This window comes from Megalops cyprinoides, chromosome 11 (genome assembly GCF_013368585.1).
Source record: "Megalops cyprinoides isolate fMegCyp1 chromosome 11, fMegCyp1.pri, whole genome shotgun sequence".
Taxonomy (NCBI): Eukaryota; Metazoa; Chordata; class Actinopteri; order Elopiformes; family Megalopidae; genus Megalops; species Megalops cyprinoides.
In genome coordinates, this window is record NC_050593.1 from 18,035,474 (window position 1) to 18,054,235 (window position 18,762).

The window sequence follows — 18,762 nt, forward strand, 5'->3', positions numbered from 1 at the left end:
TGTCCCAATCTTAAAAAAAAAAAAAAAAAAAAAAAAGCAACTTCAGTCTATTGTATGAAATTGCAAATACAGTGATAAAATTACTCTCTTTTGTCAGATTAAGAAGATTATTGAATTACCCAAAATGACTCACAGGTCTGTGGACAACGGTTTCTATGTTTGAAATTGTGGTTTTCCATGAAACACTGTTCAGAATTTCTTAGCTCATCTGCAGCGCTTTTGTTTGCCACATGTTGTAACGCACACGGTCATTCAGCAGGTGTCTCCTTCGCGCTCAGCCATCCAAATTCTGCATTGCCGTCGTCCACATGTTCCCCGGGCTCTCCCGTGGTTGCTAATAGTAACAAGGAGCGTCCCGACGGTCAGTACAGAAGGCAAAAAGTAGACCACAAATAAACCTACTAAGGTCAATTATGCATGCATACATACAAGTTCAATATCTATGTTTTTATGTCAGGCATAATTCTTCGTCATTTCTGAAACACAGCAAGAATAATTTAGTTGGAAATAATTTCGGTTGAGACAGACCGAGTAAAAAGTGGCTCTTCACCATAAAGTTGGCCGCAGACCAGAAATTCGATATGTCGACCCGGTTGGCGCACTAGCTGAATGAGGGAACGCTCCTTTGGAGACAAATCTCTAGCAACTGGAAATAAAACTTGGGAAACTATTAACGTTGCAGTGATACATATATTATTCATTATACTAATCTATTAAAATATAGCCTAGTTCGTTTGTTAGGTACTGTACAATGTTAACCAGTAAATAGACGCAACAAATAATTCGAGGTTACAGACAAATTTCACGATATTTATTTTTATACGTTTGACTTTGACCAATGTTAGCCTAACTAACAAGCAAGCCAGTTTAGGTAGATACTGGTAGTCAGGTGGGTAGCTGGCTACTTTACTGGTGTGTATGTGGGCCTGTTACTCAGTAAATACGGATTCTCAAACTGATTTCTTGAACTCACACGTTTAGATGTGATTTCCTTTCCAGTTTGTAGCTGGTATGGGCTGAATTGCAGAACATGGTGTCTATTGCACAGTGGTGAAGTTTCCAGCTCGCTAGATGGCAAAATGTATGTACCATATCATCATTATTTATTCAGAACGGGGCTTTGGAATATTGACATTCAGTAGCAATGTAGTAAGCTAAATTGCATGTTAGAGAACATACAAGTCATACCTTTGTAGTTGAATAGCTAGGTATGTCAGTCAGGAATTGTACTGTAGTGTTGCCAACCTGATGCCAAAATCCCAAACCAAAGTGATATCTGTCACCCACAAAGGGCAAAATGAATTATGTCAACCGTCGTTCATTTATTTATTTATTTAGTTTTGTTTAGTGTGACCCCCACCTACACACACACACACCTCAAAACCATCTGCTCAGGAATGAGTCCATCTTGCAAAATCAGTGATAATTCAGCCCAAACCTGGCACTCCTGACAGTTTCTTTTTCTTCGTTTTCATTTTTTAATGTTTGGCGTGGTAACACTGCCACCTTGTGCTGTTTTACTATAGCGCGGGGACTACTTCCCTCATGTGCTGACATCGCGCGCACGATGTTTCACATAATTTCCTTAGAGATTTTCTCAACAAAGTTTAAAATAAAAGGCTAAAGAATGTAAACCTTAAACAAGTTTTATCTTTATTAATACATTTTGCAATGAATCACCAGGGCAGAGTATACAATATATTGTTGCTGTATATTTCAAAGTACCTACATTTTCCCACACTAGTGTCCCATTTAAAACATATGTTGTATAATTACTCCATATGAACTTAGTGTGAAGTAGTTGCAGATTGTTGTCACACACCTGTTGTCTCAAGAGAGGACACTTGAAAAGTGCTGGGAAGGTCTGTCTGTCCTGTGTGGTCATGTTTGATGCCATGTTGGACAGGATATGCAATTCACAGAGCAGATAATATTCTTGAGTGTACAGCAATTGTGCTGTGATGTGTAAACAATTAAAGTATATTGAGATATGTGACAGATAAAATCTTAAAATAGATGTATGAATTTACTAGTAGTTGATCTCTGTTTGTCCAACAGGACATTTTTTAAAATAGTTGAATGAATTGATTTTTGTAAGTTAATATAATCCACAAATCAATTAACCAAGCAATCAAAAAACCCAATTAAAAAAATAAATAAATAAATATAAGAATGATCCTATTTTAGGAGGTATTTTTTCCTTCAGACTGAGTTTTTAGAACATGTATGGAATGAAATTGTAGGTGTGTTGTGCAAAAAATGTGTTGTTTGTGGCATATTGACAAAATCAATACCATTTTGTAACAAAACACATTTTATGTATTCCCCTTGGCTCTGAACAAATCAGCTTAACTTTCATTATGCCAAGAGCATGAATTAGTATGATGAATTTAGTACGTACACATGGAGCTGGAATTCATTGTCTGACAAAAGAAATAAAGTTGGACTTTCTGTGTCCCAGTAACAGTACAACTCCTCTGTTGTTCTGAAATGCAATAACTCAAAACAAAGCCATATGCAGCCAATACAGATCACTGGAATGGAACTGAAAAAAACATGTCAAGAACATGTCATTTGCACTTAATTTGTTACAGTCATGATAAGCATCCTATTCTTGGCTTAAATATGACATGTAAAAAAAATGTGGAAAGTATTACAAGGACATTACTGACACAGAGTTTGGAAAGGGGGCACATTCCAAGACTGGGAAAATTGTGCTGGGTACAATCGAGGCTAGAGGAATTAAATAAGTTCCTAATGAGTTTTCACAGTCATGGGTGAGGTTACTGGGCCCGCAGGGGAAGCGTGCCAGGTGTCAGCGAGAGGCAGTAAAAAGCATTGCCAACAAGTCGTAAAAACAGCAGCCATAAAAAAGTCAAACATACCAATATGTGGACAGCTGCCTGCTTCATGGACTCTTGGTCTTTATTGCATGCGTGTTTGTTTCATGAAAGGAATGACTGAAAGAACACGCAGCCAAAATATGGTGGTGGTGCTGGGCAGGAGCAGCCGTACTGCGTGGGGAGGGCGGTGCCACTACATATGCAGCAACTCCACTCCCCTGTTTCACTTCCATTGAAGGCCAGTTCAACAGCAATGAAAGAATGCTCATAAAACGGAACAAGGGAGCATTTCGGTTGCTCATTCAAACAGCAAAATTTTCCTTGATTAAAAAAAATATATATATTTATGTGAAAATATTTGAATGGATTCGCTGCATGCATAACACTTTACATCCTGCTTCCCGAAGTAGGAATTAAGCAAGATCCTTCCTGGGCACAAATAAGAAGCTGCTCTCTTACCTCCTGCTCAAGGGATCAAGGCCAATGACCTGTAAGTGCGTGTTGAGCGTAAGGTGGAGGATCCTGGGAAGGATCTGCAGAGGAGGGTGGAGCAGAAGGTGGAGGGTCCTAGGAAGGCTCTGGAAAGTCTGAGCATTAAGGACAGGCGAAGAGTTCCTGTGTTCTGTTTAGAAGATGTGATCATGGTCCAGATGTGAATATGATTGCCATAATTTCAGGGATAATTTTAGGTATACATCTGGCAAGAGGAATAAAAGTGAAGCTCCCTATTGTGTTCCCCATCAAATGTGTGCTCTAAAACAAGTGGACAGGCACCGTTCAATGGCTATGACTACTCTTCTAGTCTTTTTTTGCCCTGTGGTGGTGACACAACTAATAAGGAGAGCCATATATTTCTGTTGTCTTTTGTCAGTCTTATAGTCCTTGTTACAAGGCCCATCAGGAGTATCACACAACAAGTGCACGTGTGTCTGTGTGTACGTGTTTGTAAGCTTGGCTTCTGAAGAATTTAAATCGCTCTGATCTATTTCAAAAAACAAATTCAGCCCCATAACAAGCTGTCACCTACTATGGTGTAAGCTTTGTTTTGTCTTCAGATTAAAGAAATAAGGAAAAAAATTAAAAGCTCAATTTAATTATTTCATGAGAAATAAACACAAGTTGAAAATGCCGTGAGTAATGTGGACACTAAACTTAATCCTAATTTAAAACAACGTAACTGTTACTGAATTTCAGTAGGGCATGAAAAACACTCTTGCCACCCGTGTTCTAAGAAAATATCATGCTGAAAACTGAGAAGGAAACAGCCTGGGGATTCCGTCCCCGCTCTCTGACTGAAAAAATATATGTGCCACATACTGGAAGTCCAGTCGCCCGTAAATTTTGCAAGTGTTGCAAGGGCAGTAAAGTCTGGCTGAATCTCCCTCTCTCTCCCCCTCTCTCTCTTTCTCACACTACCCCAGTTTAGAATAACACAGTGGTGAAAGGGGAGCATCTTGGTGGTCTGAGACAACGGTGACAGGTCTGACATCACTCTCTCAGCACGACGGCCCGACTGGGGTTTCCACTTTTCCCCGTGTAAGCACCCATGGGCCGAAGTACAGGAAAAGCAGGAGAAAGGGAAATAAGTCATCCCAGTTCAAGAAGAGAAGACGTCTGTTTAAAATTTATGTAATATGTTAACTGTATCCTCATAGAACATTGCATTCAATTACATTGCTGCGTTACAATGGAGTAATTATGCCATGATTAAACAAACTTCTTTGCTTGGTTGGGGGGGGGGGCGCAATTTTTTTAATAACCTTAATTTGCATGCTATCTGTGGAAGTGTCGCTGAAGGTTATGAAGACTGAAGTCCTGCCTCACGAAGCCACTGTGACAGGGAATGCATTCCCACTAATCATGTGCTTATCACTCATCCCAAGCCTGTTGTGATTTAATATGAAGTGTCCTGAGTCCTGAGTTCTGAATCGGCTTACCATTGGGCCCAGTTACAGGCAATGGATATTTCCTCACAAACTATGTTGATATTCACCAAAGCTGCTGGTTTGCACTCTACCTCGATGACAAAACTTTTAAAAAATACCTATTCCCACTGAACAATGTATATTCAGTATAGATTTGCCAAAGGTTAAATTAAAGACAGGAGAAATCAGCATGTCTCTGGCATCGCTTGCTGTCAATTAATCTGATGTGTATTTGTAGCTGTCTTCCAGTGGCATTCCTCGTCACCTGAGAACTGCCTGGAGAATCAATGTTGGGTGTCAGACAGCTTTCTGCTCAGCTTGCTTCTGACTAAACTCTGTAATCTATAATCAGCATCAACACTGTTTATTTTTTATGATTTTTTTTCCCTTTCATGAAACTGTATTTTGGAATCACCAATTATCATACGCTCATCTCACAACAACAACCTCACACAGTCACACAGCACAGTACAGTGGAGTTCGCACTCACTGGAGAATAGATGCTACTTCGCTGTTGACATCGAAGCAACTTGCAGACTTGTAGCCTGAGAAATTGCAGTGAATGCCTGACAGCAGTGTAATGAGGAGACTCTTGCCAAAATATCCACCCCTCTCTCTATCCCTTGAAGAACAGAACAGCCCTGCTATGGGCTCCTGGTCATCACCAGCTGATAACACACCTGGGATTGAACCTGGGGCACAGCTTGCAATCAAGTCAAGCTCCTTAACTACTTGGAAGCCCCAGTATCAGCATGTTTTATGACATGCGAGACATCGAGTGCAAATAAGCTGGGGAGGTATTGAGGCCATATATAGTGAGGGATCAGATTAAAATGGCAATATCTCACACAAACTGGCGGCTATAATGTGACTGTGAGTAGCCATCACAGGCTAAAGACACAACGTAAGTCAAATACTGTAGATACTAAAATGCAGATTATAAGGAGAGCTCATGAGAAGTGGCATGTTTGTTCAGATTACCCCCGCTAACATTGAAAAACACTTTGAATCATGCAGATGAAGACTTCGGTGCAGCATGCAAAGGGTAAAATGTGTTTGTCAGTGCATCTTAAATGTTTGTTCATTAAATAATTCTATATTCAAAGTTTAGGGTACATTTAATGTCATTTTTTAAGTAGTTAATGATAGTTTGGCAATTACCCACATTTTACATCCTGGAATGCACCCATACATATACCATGAGGTTTATGTCTCTGGTAATGAAATTTCTGCTAATGAAATGACCTTGTAGAGCGTATTTACTTTTTTAACCAAAGTCTATCTGTAAGGGTGCTTTCTAGATTGAATTTTCTGTTACTTTCCAGCGCAGCCATGGCAGCCTGTCTGGATGAGCTTCGGTGAGCTTCGGTGAAATCTTATTTCATTTCTTAGGAAAAACAAAACTTGCGAGGGTGGTGCAGAATTAAACTCAGGTTCAAAGATATTTAGAAATGTTTTATTAATCCTGTACAGAAACATTTGTTGTACAGCACTGAGAAATAACCAATATAAATGTTAGCAAAAAGGTGACACTGTAAAGTCAGTTGACATTTAAGATTTAATAAGAGATTCACCCTGTGAAGAGTGTGGACTCTGCAGTCATCTTCAACAGGTATATTATGAATAGATGAGTCCTTTTTACCTGACATTCATTTCATCAACTGAATAACACTTTTGCCCCGAGCTGGGTGCGGAGCCTGAGGAAGTCATGTTACAGGCCATGACAAGTTCAGATGGGTGAAGCTTTCAAGAGATGGTGAGAATTGCTCGTTCCTTCTTCTTCCTTTTCCTCTTCTTTTCTTCAAAGCGGTCAGTGGCATCAGTGAAGAACATCACATCCTCCTTGCTCTCGATCTCACGCTGTAGAAACTGTAAGCCTGCACTGTTGAACCCAAGAACATCCTGAAAAGAAGAGAAGTATTCAGTGTTCTTCAGCCTTACTTGCAAGGTATACCGGTGCCATTGCATACTATAATTAATACTCTTTCAAATTTCAGAACCCGGGGTAAGCTAAGACCCTGTGAGCTGTGTCACTGAAACACAGCCCCATGAACTCTGACCCCAGCTCTGCGGGACTCCATTCATCAGAAGTCACCTTTAACCCACCCTGTTTTTTCAGCTTGAGAGAAGCACTCACCCTAATCTCCTGCACTTTGGAGATGGTGTTGCTCCTCAGGCTGTCGATGACAGGCAGCAACATCTGATTACTGGAGATCTGTCCAAAGTGGACCCTGAGGGAACATTCAGAGCCAGCTCGTTTAGCACACGCAACATATCTCCTCCATGCTACACAGCAGGGCCAAGCTTGGCGAGAACAGACACATAAACTCTACTTCCAGCCTGACAGGGCTTTACCCTTGGCTCAGGTGCTTTATCACTAACGGAACACTTCAGATAAAATGCTTATGATCTAAGCACCTGACAGGACTCCCTGAACCCTGACCACTTTGTGACCTTAACAACCGCTGCTCACCTGTCCGAGTGCCACACTCATCTCCTTTCATGACCAGTGAGTGCCTGGGTGACTGCTAAACACCTGACAATATCAGTCAAGTGTTTAGCAGTCACCCAGGCACTCACTGGTCATGAAAGGAGATGAGCGTGGCACTCGGTCAGGTGAGCAAAGTGCCTGACCGACCTTCAGGAATATGTAAAAATGTTACATACCGGAGCAAAAAGAAAAGGCATCGGCAGACCAGCTCCACCTCCCAGCCTTCCTGGATGAAGTGGTTGAAGAGGGAGAGCAGGTCGGGAATATAGGGGAAGGGCAGGACCAAGAGAGACACCTCCAGTTCACTGAGGACAGAAAAGAAGAGACATGGTCACTCCAAACACTTCTCATGGGTTAACTGCCCTCCAAATAACTGCAGTGTGACTAGCAACAGCCAGCTAAAATGGAGCTAGACAACAGAGGGAGTGAAATGTACTCGCTAATCATGGTATGAAGCACTCCCTCCTTATTAGATCTGACACACGAAAGACCTTGTGAAACTGACAAGCTACTCGTTTTAATTTTCAAAGATTTCTTTGCTCAGATGACATCCTGCATGGTTTGACATCTTACCTGGATTTAACTTTCTTGATAACGTCCAGCACATAGCGAGAGGGCTGGAAGAGATAAAAGCACACATGGGAATTTTAAATCAAGTAACCACTTGGATACCATGTGGTCATATGTGCAGATACATTGTTTTGAAATGGCTTTTTTTATCTAAGGTGGGAATTAACTCTTGGTCTACGCCACATTCCTCCCTTTTAAAGACACTGAAGTAGAGAAACTGAGCCCAACCCTGGCTCATGTAGTGAAGGATGTCAAGCGTCTATTAAAAAAGGACTGCTAAGGAGGGGAACAATGCTCAGGGCTAAACTGTTTGCAAAAAGGAACTTTGTGTTCGCATTTTCATATATATATATACAATTTATAAAGAGAACAGTAGTATTCATCCATTCCTACAAGCTGTAGCCTGTACAGCCTGTACAGTTCAGAGAGAACACTGATAACTCTGACATGTTAGGCTGGCCGATGATTTAACTTACCGAAACGTTTCCAAAGGCAACAAGGATAGGATTCATCTTAGGAGGAGGGAGCTAAAGTACAGAAAAAAATGAGTATCAAATCCTGCAAAACTCACTTTACTCAGTGTAATCCGTTTAAACTGAAGTTTAACAATTAAAAATGGCAGGGAAATTACCCTGTCCAGGCATCTTGCCTGACCTGATCTAGTCAAGAAGTGTTGCCTGAGCTGATGTCGTCCACCTGGCCCTGGTAATTTACCTGTTTCCCTGCTGTCTCGCAGGCTAGTCTGTGCTCCTCCAGCTTCTTACTCTCCTCTCTGTACAGCTCCAGGGCCTCCATGATACGCTCCGCCTGAGAAGACAGAGGGAGCGAGAGTCACACCGGTGTTTCACTCACCAGGAAATTCCTGCAGGATGTGGACTGTCTTCAGCTCCATTCCCGCTACTTAAACCCCTTACACACATTCACAACAGCTCTCCAACGATCCCAAACTCTTACACACAATCACACCCACTCACCCCTTGTTGCACATGCATGTTATCCTCTTACTTGCAGAGCCATAAATGTCTACAGTATTTTATCTTCAAATCTGTCAACACTGTATGTCTACTGGGAAAAGGCAGAGAACTCTTTATGTCTGCGGAGAACACTGCCCTGCAGAGAGCACTCACAGCTTTAACTGTCTCTATGGTTTTCTTCCCCGCTGGTCCTGCCTCTCCTTTGGTCTCTCCAGGAACCTGTAAGACACAGAGCAATTGGAGAGACAGCACTGAGACACAGATGTGGATTAATGAAACAGCAATGAAGCAAAGACGGAACTCGGTGAGACAGAGACGTAAGATCGATGAGACAGCAGTGGGAAAGACATAACAGTCCTTGCTGTTGAGACAAAAGTGAAAGTTACTTATCGATGAGATATCAATGAGTGACACATTAGGACACCAGTGAGACACAAAGCCTTGTGAAAAATTGTGAAAGAGAACTTTCCTAAGCAACGATGACAGACAGACGAGTGAAAAGCTGGACTGGCTGCTTTTTGAACTATAGTGTTATGGAAGGAAATCTGGCAGCAAAAGGAACAGAATCACTCACCACTGGCTCCTCTCCTTTGGCCAGACTCTCTTCGAACTCTGCTTCTCTTTCCTGAAGATTGGACAAAAAACAAGCCAAAAGTCTAATTCAATCTGCAGTCTTCAGCAAGGTGACGTTCAAGCGTATATCTCTGCTTCAAATAAATTCACAATAAATTATTACAGTATTTCTACATTCAGCTGAGCCCCTTAACATTCTAATCAGTACAGACTTCAAAAATAGTGACACTCACCATCTCCTTCTCCTCCTCCAGGATGATGGGCTCCCTTGTTCTCTCCCACAGACGCAAGGACTTGTCATGGGATGAAGAGACGATGTAGTCCCCATTGGGGCTGATTGACAGACACCACACCTCGCGGTGGTGACCCTGAGGACAGGTAATCAGAGGTGATCATACCGGTTGTAGGACCGATGTGCTGGAGTTAGTACTCACAGTTTACAGTAAATAATCAAAAAAGATGAGCGGCCATGAAACAATGACATAAAACAGCGAGATCTAAAATAAAAGTAAAAGCCTGCTGTTCAACATCTGTATGAAGGATGATTTGTAAGATTAATTTCACCTCCAGGGTCTGGATGTGCTCAAACTTGTCAGCGTCCCACTGTTTGATTTTCTTGTCTTTTCCGGCCGTAAAGAACAGGTGGGTTTTGGGTACAAACTGCAGGAACATGACGCTAAAAAACAAAATGAAAAATAATGAGGCGGATGCTTCACAAACCAGCTTATATCACGGCACAGGCATTAAATGTTAACATGCACTCAAACTGGGGAATGTGCAGGACAAGTCTCATAACATTGGATTTCGGTAACATCTTAAATGAAGCGGACAGTATAAAGCCAACATAACCTGCAACATCACTGTGATTCATAGAAATTCACAGGTTCAAATCTGCCCACGAAAACTTCCAGAACAAATCTTCACCCTTAATCAAATGCTTACCTCATCACAACTTGCCAATGACTTTCACAACAATGAATATTTAGAAATTATAATGAATGATGTAATGTGTGAATGAAGAACCCAAGTAGGCTAAACAAGACACAGTTCAACAGGCTTGGATTCATGTTCCTCTGTGTTCCTTCTTTAAAGGGGCATTCCGTTGTTATTACCTGTCGTCGTGGGCGAACATAGATCGGTGACAGTCTCCGAAGTCCAGACCCCAGATCTTCACATTTCTGTCTGCAGAGCCCGTGGCGATCAGTGTGCTGTCCTGGGAAACACAACGTAAAAACGCAGCTGTAACTCACTAACTGATGCACACTTACTTGCGGATATGGGCAGACACACATACAGCAGACTGGTGGCCACTCACATGAGAAATATCCAGGCACAGAACCGGCAGCTTGTGTCCATAAAGTGACAGGAAGAACTGTGGAAGGGAGAAATGGAATCATGTTCAGCAAAACGTGAAAAAGCCAACTACAGCATTTTAATATCCAGTGGGGATGACTTCACCGATATGCGACTGGGTTTCTACAGGGACGTGCTGACCTTTGCTGACGATCAACGGACAAGAGAAACAAAAATTGCACTTCTGGGGGCCGGCAGGACAGCTGTGCATTCTTTATACCTTGGTATTACTGGTGTAGGACAGGTGAATGTCTTGCACCTCAGGTGGAGAGGTGTGTGCCTCGTACCTTCAGTGTGTCTGTGTAGAAGATCTTGACAGTGCAGTCCAGAAGGGACACGGCGAGCAGCCTCTGGTCAGGGCTGTAGCGCACACACAGCACGTCCTCGTCCAGCTGCAGGGTGCGCGTGTGTTTCACTGTCAGCCTCCTGAAGCGACACGCGCGCGCGACAACAGGGCACACCGTCACGCCAGCCGCACCAGCACCAGTCTGAGCACAGCGCTGGCGCCAAGCGGAGGAACACTGACACCAGCACTGGAATCTCTGACACTAAGCTACAGCTAAAGGGAGGTCCCTCACATTAACAATTCCACACTCCAATTCCATATATTAATTGCTTCCAAAAAGAAGCAGGAGTAACAGCATTGCTTTAATCAGGAAGAAACAGTCAAGAGTGGTGAACTAAAGAGCATGGCTGGAGTGCTTCAACACAATGACTACACCGAACACATGGTACCGTGATTTTTCAGAGCCGAAAAGATTCAGTCTCACAATTCATGTTATTAAAACAAAGTCACAATCAGTCCCACCCCTAAGGGGATCTCTCCATGCAGGCCTTCTGTAAACCCAAAGAAGGCCCTGAGCTTGTCTGCACCGCCATGTATGTTTGCCCTTACTCTGAATCACATGGCCTGATGTACGGCACTCTGACTCTGAAAGTCTGCCAGGTCCTTACTCTCTTGCAAAGTGGCCAGTGGCTGTCTAAATGGACGCTTTGAGACAAACAGAAGCTACTTACTTGTTCTGTCCAGACTCTTGGTCCTTGACCAGCTCAAACTCCCAGAACTTTACGGTCTTGTCAGCACCGCCCGTCACAATGCCCCTCTGAACGAGAACACACATGCTGTGATACCACCGACCACCACAATAATCGTAAACCATACGTCACAACAGTAAATATACTAATGGACGGCACGCACTAGACCTTGAAAGTGGGGGATAAAAAGTGGGCTATAAAAGATCAACATTAAAAATAAGGGGGAAAGTATTGGACTGTAAATAACGTACATTAAACAGCCTAAAGTAGAGACAGCGGGAATAAATACACTGGTGTAATGGTGAGCCTGAGGCTTGTTATAGCAGATGCACTTTTGCATGTAAACCACAGCTGATGACAATGGACTGCCTCTGAGATTATAAACCACAGCCTGTAACAGTGAACATCCTGCTTTCAAAAATTTTAACACTGACTATTCTTCAATGTAAGAACACTTCCACCTTTTTAAAAAGGACAAACAGGTACACACAGCAGACCGGCTGACTCGACCGAATCAGCAGACAGGGAGGGAGACACAGACTGTTTGATTTTGTAGTTAGAGAGGGAGATAGGGGAAAAGGAATAGACTGAAAGTAGTGACTCACCATACATGGTCAGGAGAGAGGGAGCTGGAGAAAAGGGACAGACAGAACACAGTGATTGACCGTACCTGGTCAGGAGAGAGGCAGATGGACCACATTGCTCCGTCATGGGCATCCGTGGTTTCCAGCAGGCTTCCCGAGGCCAGGTCAAAGATCTGGATCTTGCCACTCTGGGAGGAGGGAATGGCAAATACAGGGGATACAATCTCAATACAGCATCAAAGACTGTGTCCTCTTAAAACCAAACACTGTTTCCTCAGTGACACAGGCTAAACACCAAGCTGCCACACAGTGGATGTCTGTCAGACTGAAACATGTCTGTACAATCCTCCAATAAAAGTCCAGATCTTTCTGCTCAGAAAACAGTGTGATTTTGTGTAGACAGTTGCATTACCTTGGTTCCTATGATGATTTGTCTGTCTCCAGGTACGAAGAGGGAGCAGAGTGCATACTCACAAGCCATGGTACGGATGACCTGCAGTGTAGACCTGAGACAGAGGGAAAGACTTCCTGAGCCAAAGGAAAATACAGAGGAAGACTCTTTTCTGGCTCCCAAGCTCCTGACGGAGATGCTAACATCTTAAACATTCTGTGGTTTGTGCCAGACTCTTGACAGATCTGAGGCCATCTCTGACCCACCTGTTCCACACTTTGACAGTCTCAGCGGAGGCGGACAGCACGGCGATGTTGTCGGAGCTGAAGGCCAGCGTGCGCACGTCCGTGCGGTGCCCGCTCAGGGTTAGGCGGGCGGTCTTTGTGCCCTGAGGGTTGGTCTCTGTGGTCTTTAAGGTGTATGTCTCCACTGTGTTGTTCTGAAGAAGAAGAGCCACCTTCATCTCCCCACTTGGAGACAGAAGGCAGTCAACCGACCTGAGGGAGAGAAGCACAACTCTCAAATCAATCATTCAATCAATCAATTACCTCTCTCAGCACATACAAAGCAGGCATTATAAAATTTTGAGGCATAATAACATGAATGAAACAGTCCATTCCTTGACAAGGATGCTTGTAAAAAACCTTCTATAATAAAGTCAGCACTGCTCCTGAGTTATTTTTCACAGATTTTGTGAGGGTTTGAAACACACTGTGTCCAGATCTGCCCCCCCCACTCTCTCTTTCTCTCTCTCTCTCTCACACACACAGACACAAGCGTCTTTACTCACCTGATCTTGGAGGAGGCCTTGATGTTAACAAGCCTCTGGATCTCATCTTCCAACTTCCGCTCCACCACGGGCTCTATGCCATCCTCCTCCCCACCTTTTGACCTGAACCAAAACGTGTCAGGGTCAGAGGTCACCTTTCAGTCTCACACTTGCCACTTTTTAGTCATCATGGTGCTTACACTTTCTGATCTACAGTCAGCATGGTGATTAGACATCGTGCATTAAGGCCCTTGTGGTCTCAAGGCAATACCGACATTTAAGTGAAAGACTTTCATCTTAAATATAGGAAATGCCACATCCACGATGAAAACACTGCGACTGTGGATTTGTTTTTGTTATTTGCTAATGCAATCAGAAGCAAAACCAGTTAGGAAAATGAATCAGAGCTGTATGCTCTATCAAAGCAATATCAACATGGTCAACAAATTTAAACATTTTTAAAACTTTAAAATCCAAAGTGATAATGATCACCCATTTAGTGAATCCTAGTCTAGAGATGAGTGAATTTACAGTCTACTTTGAGAACTTGTGACTTGTGAGATTTCTTCTTCTATTTATTCAATTCTTCTATTTATTTCAGTCTTTTTTTCAGTAGTTTCCATGCAATTTTTCTCTAACTTACTTGGCCTTTTTCTTGGCCTTCTTCAACTTCCTCTCCATCCTCCTCTGAACTTCCTCTTCAGGGAATATAGTGAACACCTCCAGGACTGCATCTGTACCCTGGCAAGACACATGACACAATCAATCAATCATCAATCCATCACAGATACACACTGTTCCGTCTGTGTGCACTCCCAGCTATAAGAAGGGAGCCTCTTAGTCTTAATAGCCAATTAGCCAACAGACTGCTGTAAAAGACAATATTAGCCCATTTTTTATGCTATCAATGGGACTATCTCAATATTATGCAAACTTTTATTACCCTGACAAAAATTATGAAAAAAACAAAAACTTTAAAGAAAGTATGACTCAAACATCTGGAAGATGCATAGCAATGAAAAGCCAAGAAAAATCAGAGTAATGTAAAACATACTTGCAAATTACATCCTGATTTGGATTGTTAGAATAACACAAACATACAGAGATCCTCAACTAAAGAACTTAACTCATGAAAAAATATGTTAAATAAATATGTTATTTATACTATGGTTGTTATTTACAGAGGAAAAACTCTTTCTCAATATGGATGTTCCAGCTGGTGAATAGCACATATACTGTATATTCTAGGAGGACCTGGGGAAAAACACCGACCTATGTTCTTCTCAGGAAGATCAAAGAAAAGTGCATAGTGGCGTAAGAGCACAAGATACACAGAACCATACTCACATGACATGCCAAGACCTTGGCTCTGGTGTCAGTTGTCATGGAAACGACCCTGTCCCTGGATTCTCTAAGAATAGAGCCAGCTTTCTCACAGCTCAGGATCCTCTGAGGAAGGATTAGGAAAAGATATATGACGTTATCACATTTCTATTTGGTCCACAACACTTCACATACAAATATGTCATGCCTGGGGCTTGTGAGAACTGAAAGTCTATAGCACTAACAGAACTAACAGAACTAACCAGTTCTGTTCTGACTCTTGCTTTAATTAATTATTTTGCGAGAACACGCACACCTCATGTTCCACATGTTAACCAGTTACAGGGCATGCATGTAATTTCATAAACTTAAAGGACTAATATTCACGTTATACTATCACAGGGTATGTTGTGCATATAGCACTGACTACTATAAACCAAAGGACACAGGGCTGGTATGTGGAGACATATCGTTACACCGTACCTCCTCAGGCCCCTCGTCCAGACCTTCCTCCACCTCATCATCCTCATCCAGCAGACCTTTGACCTTCTTTATCCTGGGCTCTCCAACCTCCTTCCCCTGAGTCACGCAAACCAAGTGCATGAAACTACATCCATTATTGTTACACTTAGTCACCTGTCACCATTCTGAGGTCACCCTAAAGTGCTCTCCCAGCTTTGACAGTACTATTTACTGTTTATGAGAATAAAATCACTCTGGATATACACAATCCTTCAGATGATCCTTGATATAAATGTGACAGGTTATAAAGACAGTATTCCATTCACCTCCTCCAGGTAATCAATGTTCCACGCCCTTAGCTCACTGTCAGCTGAGCCTGTGAGTAGCTTCCTCTCCTGGTTCAGCAACACCATTCCCCACACCTGTGAATGTGACAGAGACACAGGCGTCTAGTCAGTTCTCACATAGAGACAGAACCAACCAATCAGCTCTCCCACACAGAAAGACCTGCCTAAATGCACTCACTCCACTACTTTAATTGCTGTGCCCTCTGTGTGTTTTTCATTTACACTGTAATACAGAAACTGTACCTCACTGCGATGTCCAACCATGGTTTTAAAACAGTGCTGTGTGTCCAGGTCCCACCATTTTACAAAAGTGTCCTTAGAGCTGGAAAAATGTAAACAAACACATAGTGGATCAATCAGCACAATACAGTAATGGCTTATTTCAACTAACCCAGGTCCAAGTATGTTTGAATGTTGCCACACCATAAAGACATGTGCGACTTATTAGTGGCTAACTGCAGGTGCAGTTGGGTATCTAATACCTGATGTGGCCAGGGCATTGTTATATTGCATTTGGTGGATGCAAATGAGTTTATGGAACCTTGTTGAGAAAAAAACTCTCCTTACCCAACTGCATGCAAATTACGTAATCTATATACATGCCATTGTGAATGGCGAAAATCATACAAGTCCAACTAAACTGAGGCATCAATTGTTGACCGGAAGAGGTCACTGTGCTTTTGACTTTATGGATAGTCATTTCAGAGATTCCTTCCAAAGCAAAATGCACCTCAGGATAATAAACAGGATGAGCAGCCTATATCATAGATGGCCCTAGGAACTCTCAAGCTGTAGTTGAGTATGGTTAATGGAAACAAGCCATAACAGAATGTATGATCTTACACAGGCATCTGTAATTGTCAAACAGTACAGCTGATTAGTCACCCCAAGAGCAATATTGCTGGCATAGTACATGACCAGGTGAATGGTACTAACAATATGCAAACCACTGAACAGTTCTGCTTGTACAATACCTGGTGAACAGCATTAGTAATGCATTACCTGGTAACTAGGAGATTCTTGCCCTTGAGAAACAGCGCCTGTGTGATGGCATCTTTGTGTCCTTTCAGCCGGTAAAGACCACACTCATTGATCACATCCCACACAATGACATCTGTGTCCTGCCGGGACAATAGGAAAATTTAGTGTGTATCAAAAGCCAGGCACTGAACACTTTGTCAGGCATACAGTGACATCTGCTCCATGACTGCAACAGGATCACAGATTTGAGTCTGGGTCACAGTCTGATGTTGTTGATGTTCTGTTTGCTGCTCATCTCTGAGTGTTATCTAAGAGCTCACCCTCGATCCTGTCACAAGCCTCGCTCCAAGTGCATCATATCTGATGACCGTGACCGCAGACTTGTGACCACTGAAGGAAACATTGCTCTCGCCACTCAAAAGGCTGAAGATGCGGACGGCACCGTCTTCATAACCCACAGCGATGTGGACGCCATCAGGAGATGGGCAGAGGTAAGTCACCTCCTGTTTGTTTCCCTGGAGAATCAGGACCTGTGAAGAAAAGAGGCCATGGAGATAAAAAATGTTTCAGTTGTGAGGGACACAATGCTACCAGGATATTTGTCCCTCTTTGAATCACTGACACTCTCAGAACTGGGACGAGATGTTCAATTGTTTTAACCAAGAAATCATCTGATTGACACTTAATGGCAAGAAAACACGCTGACTCAAACTCTCATGGACAAGGGGTGAGGGGCTCAGCTGAATTTGACCTCCTCCAGGATTTGGGCTAAGTAAACTTGTCCTAAAAGAACAAGGGTTAACTAAACTTGAACAATATTATCAGGAGATGCACACATGGAATTTCAACTACAGAGCTCACCTTCTCTGCCTTGCGGACATCCCATATAAACACATGTTCACAGGCAGCTACAGCAACATAGCGTCCCTTCTCTCCTCCTCTCAGGGTGACATAGGCAATGTTGGCTTTCTGGCTCCCAATGACTCCAAACACAGCGCTGGCAGCATACCTCAGGTACTGCTTGGTCAACCCCATGGTGACCAGCCACACGATACTGTCACAAACTGTGGTACACAGAGACAGAGCATATGTGAGTTGTTTCACTGGTAATAAGGTAGTTACGTTGTCGAAAAACAAGAAATCCAGAGGCACCAGTCTGAAAATTCTACCTGCATGAATCCAAGGCTGTTTCTAATTACATTTGTCAAAAACATTCACCAAACCCTACAGACGCTTTACAGGTGCCCACGGGTTAGACAGGGCGACGATAAAGTGAATGCCATTCCACCACCTTAACTGGGATCACATTATAATTGTTAAACATACTGTAAAATACCTTTTCTACGAATATAGCTACTTTAGGGAACTAACAAAACCTACTTAGCAAACGATCACACACCACAGTTCGCTGAACCACTCAACATTGAAGCACACACAAAGCCAATTACACCACCTCTAAAATATCAACCATTTTCCCCTGGATCTGTCACAACATTGCTTCCAAACACCACAAAAAATTAATACTACAACTCATTTAGATACGTGTTTAGATTAGAATGACATATGCGAAACCAAGCTAGCAGCTTGCTGGGTAGTTAGCTATGTTTACTTACATGTTTCTGGCTAACAGCTAACTCGTGGTTACAAATAATATCACTACTAGTTCGATAGTTGCTCCTTAGCAAGTAAGATACTTTGCAAGAAATGCGTTAAATTGAATACAATTTGAATTTGTCTAGATGTGCACAGCGAGTCCAAACCAGGCTCGTGGGAAAACATCAGCACACGTGGTGTTTTTCGGTGGATCTCCGGCCACATCGCACGCGTTAGCTAGCTAGCTTGCTAAACTGGCAAAGTGGGAAGAGTACATTTTCTGACACGTTACAGTATGACTGACATTCAGCTTTTTAATTTACTCTTGCCCTAAGTCATATATTGCCTAAAATGAAAGACAGGTTTAAAATTTACTGTACCAGTTAACCTGCAGCCTTTCCGGAACGAGCATGCAAGGCAAAACGCTTGCCCGCTGAATAGCCAGGCAAATCCAATCAAGTACTGAAAATAGATTAAAGACCATTGGGGAATTTATGAACTGTGTTTTATTCACTTAGTTGTGTCGAATCCACGCAGGATAAAAGAGT

General features: G+C 42.6%; 1 protein-coding gene across 1 annotated transcript; it reads right to left on the reverse strand.

The window, feature by feature from the left end:
- Positions 1-6,300: 6,300 nt before the first annotated feature.
- Positions 6,301-18,637, reverse strand: wdr3 (WD repeat domain 3). The gene is made up of 27 exons (XM_036540876.1): positions 18,595-18,637; positions 17,483-17,685; positions 16,942-17,151; positions 16,643-16,761; positions 15,884-15,962; positions 15,620-15,715; positions 15,315-15,410; positions 14,856-14,957; positions 14,152-14,249; positions 13,530-13,631; positions 13,006-13,236; positions 12,761-12,854; positions 12,435-12,536; positions 11,747-11,832; positions 11,017-11,155; positions 10,692-10,748; positions 10,489-10,589; positions 9,941-10,052; positions 9,610-9,744; positions 9,378-9,428; positions 8,957-9,022; positions 8,544-8,636; positions 8,306-8,356; positions 7,833-7,876; positions 7,436-7,564; positions 6,906-6,999; positions 6,301-6,670 (listed from the first exon to the last, which is right to left on the reverse strand). Exons 2-27 carry the CDS (start codon positions 17,654-17,656, stop codon positions 6,515-6,517), a joined length of 2,817 nt encoding a protein of 938 aa, XP_036396769.1. The 5' UTR covers positions 17,657-17,685; positions 18,595-18,637; the 3' UTR covers positions 6,301-6,514.
- Positions 18,638-18,762: the final 125 nt, after the last annotated feature.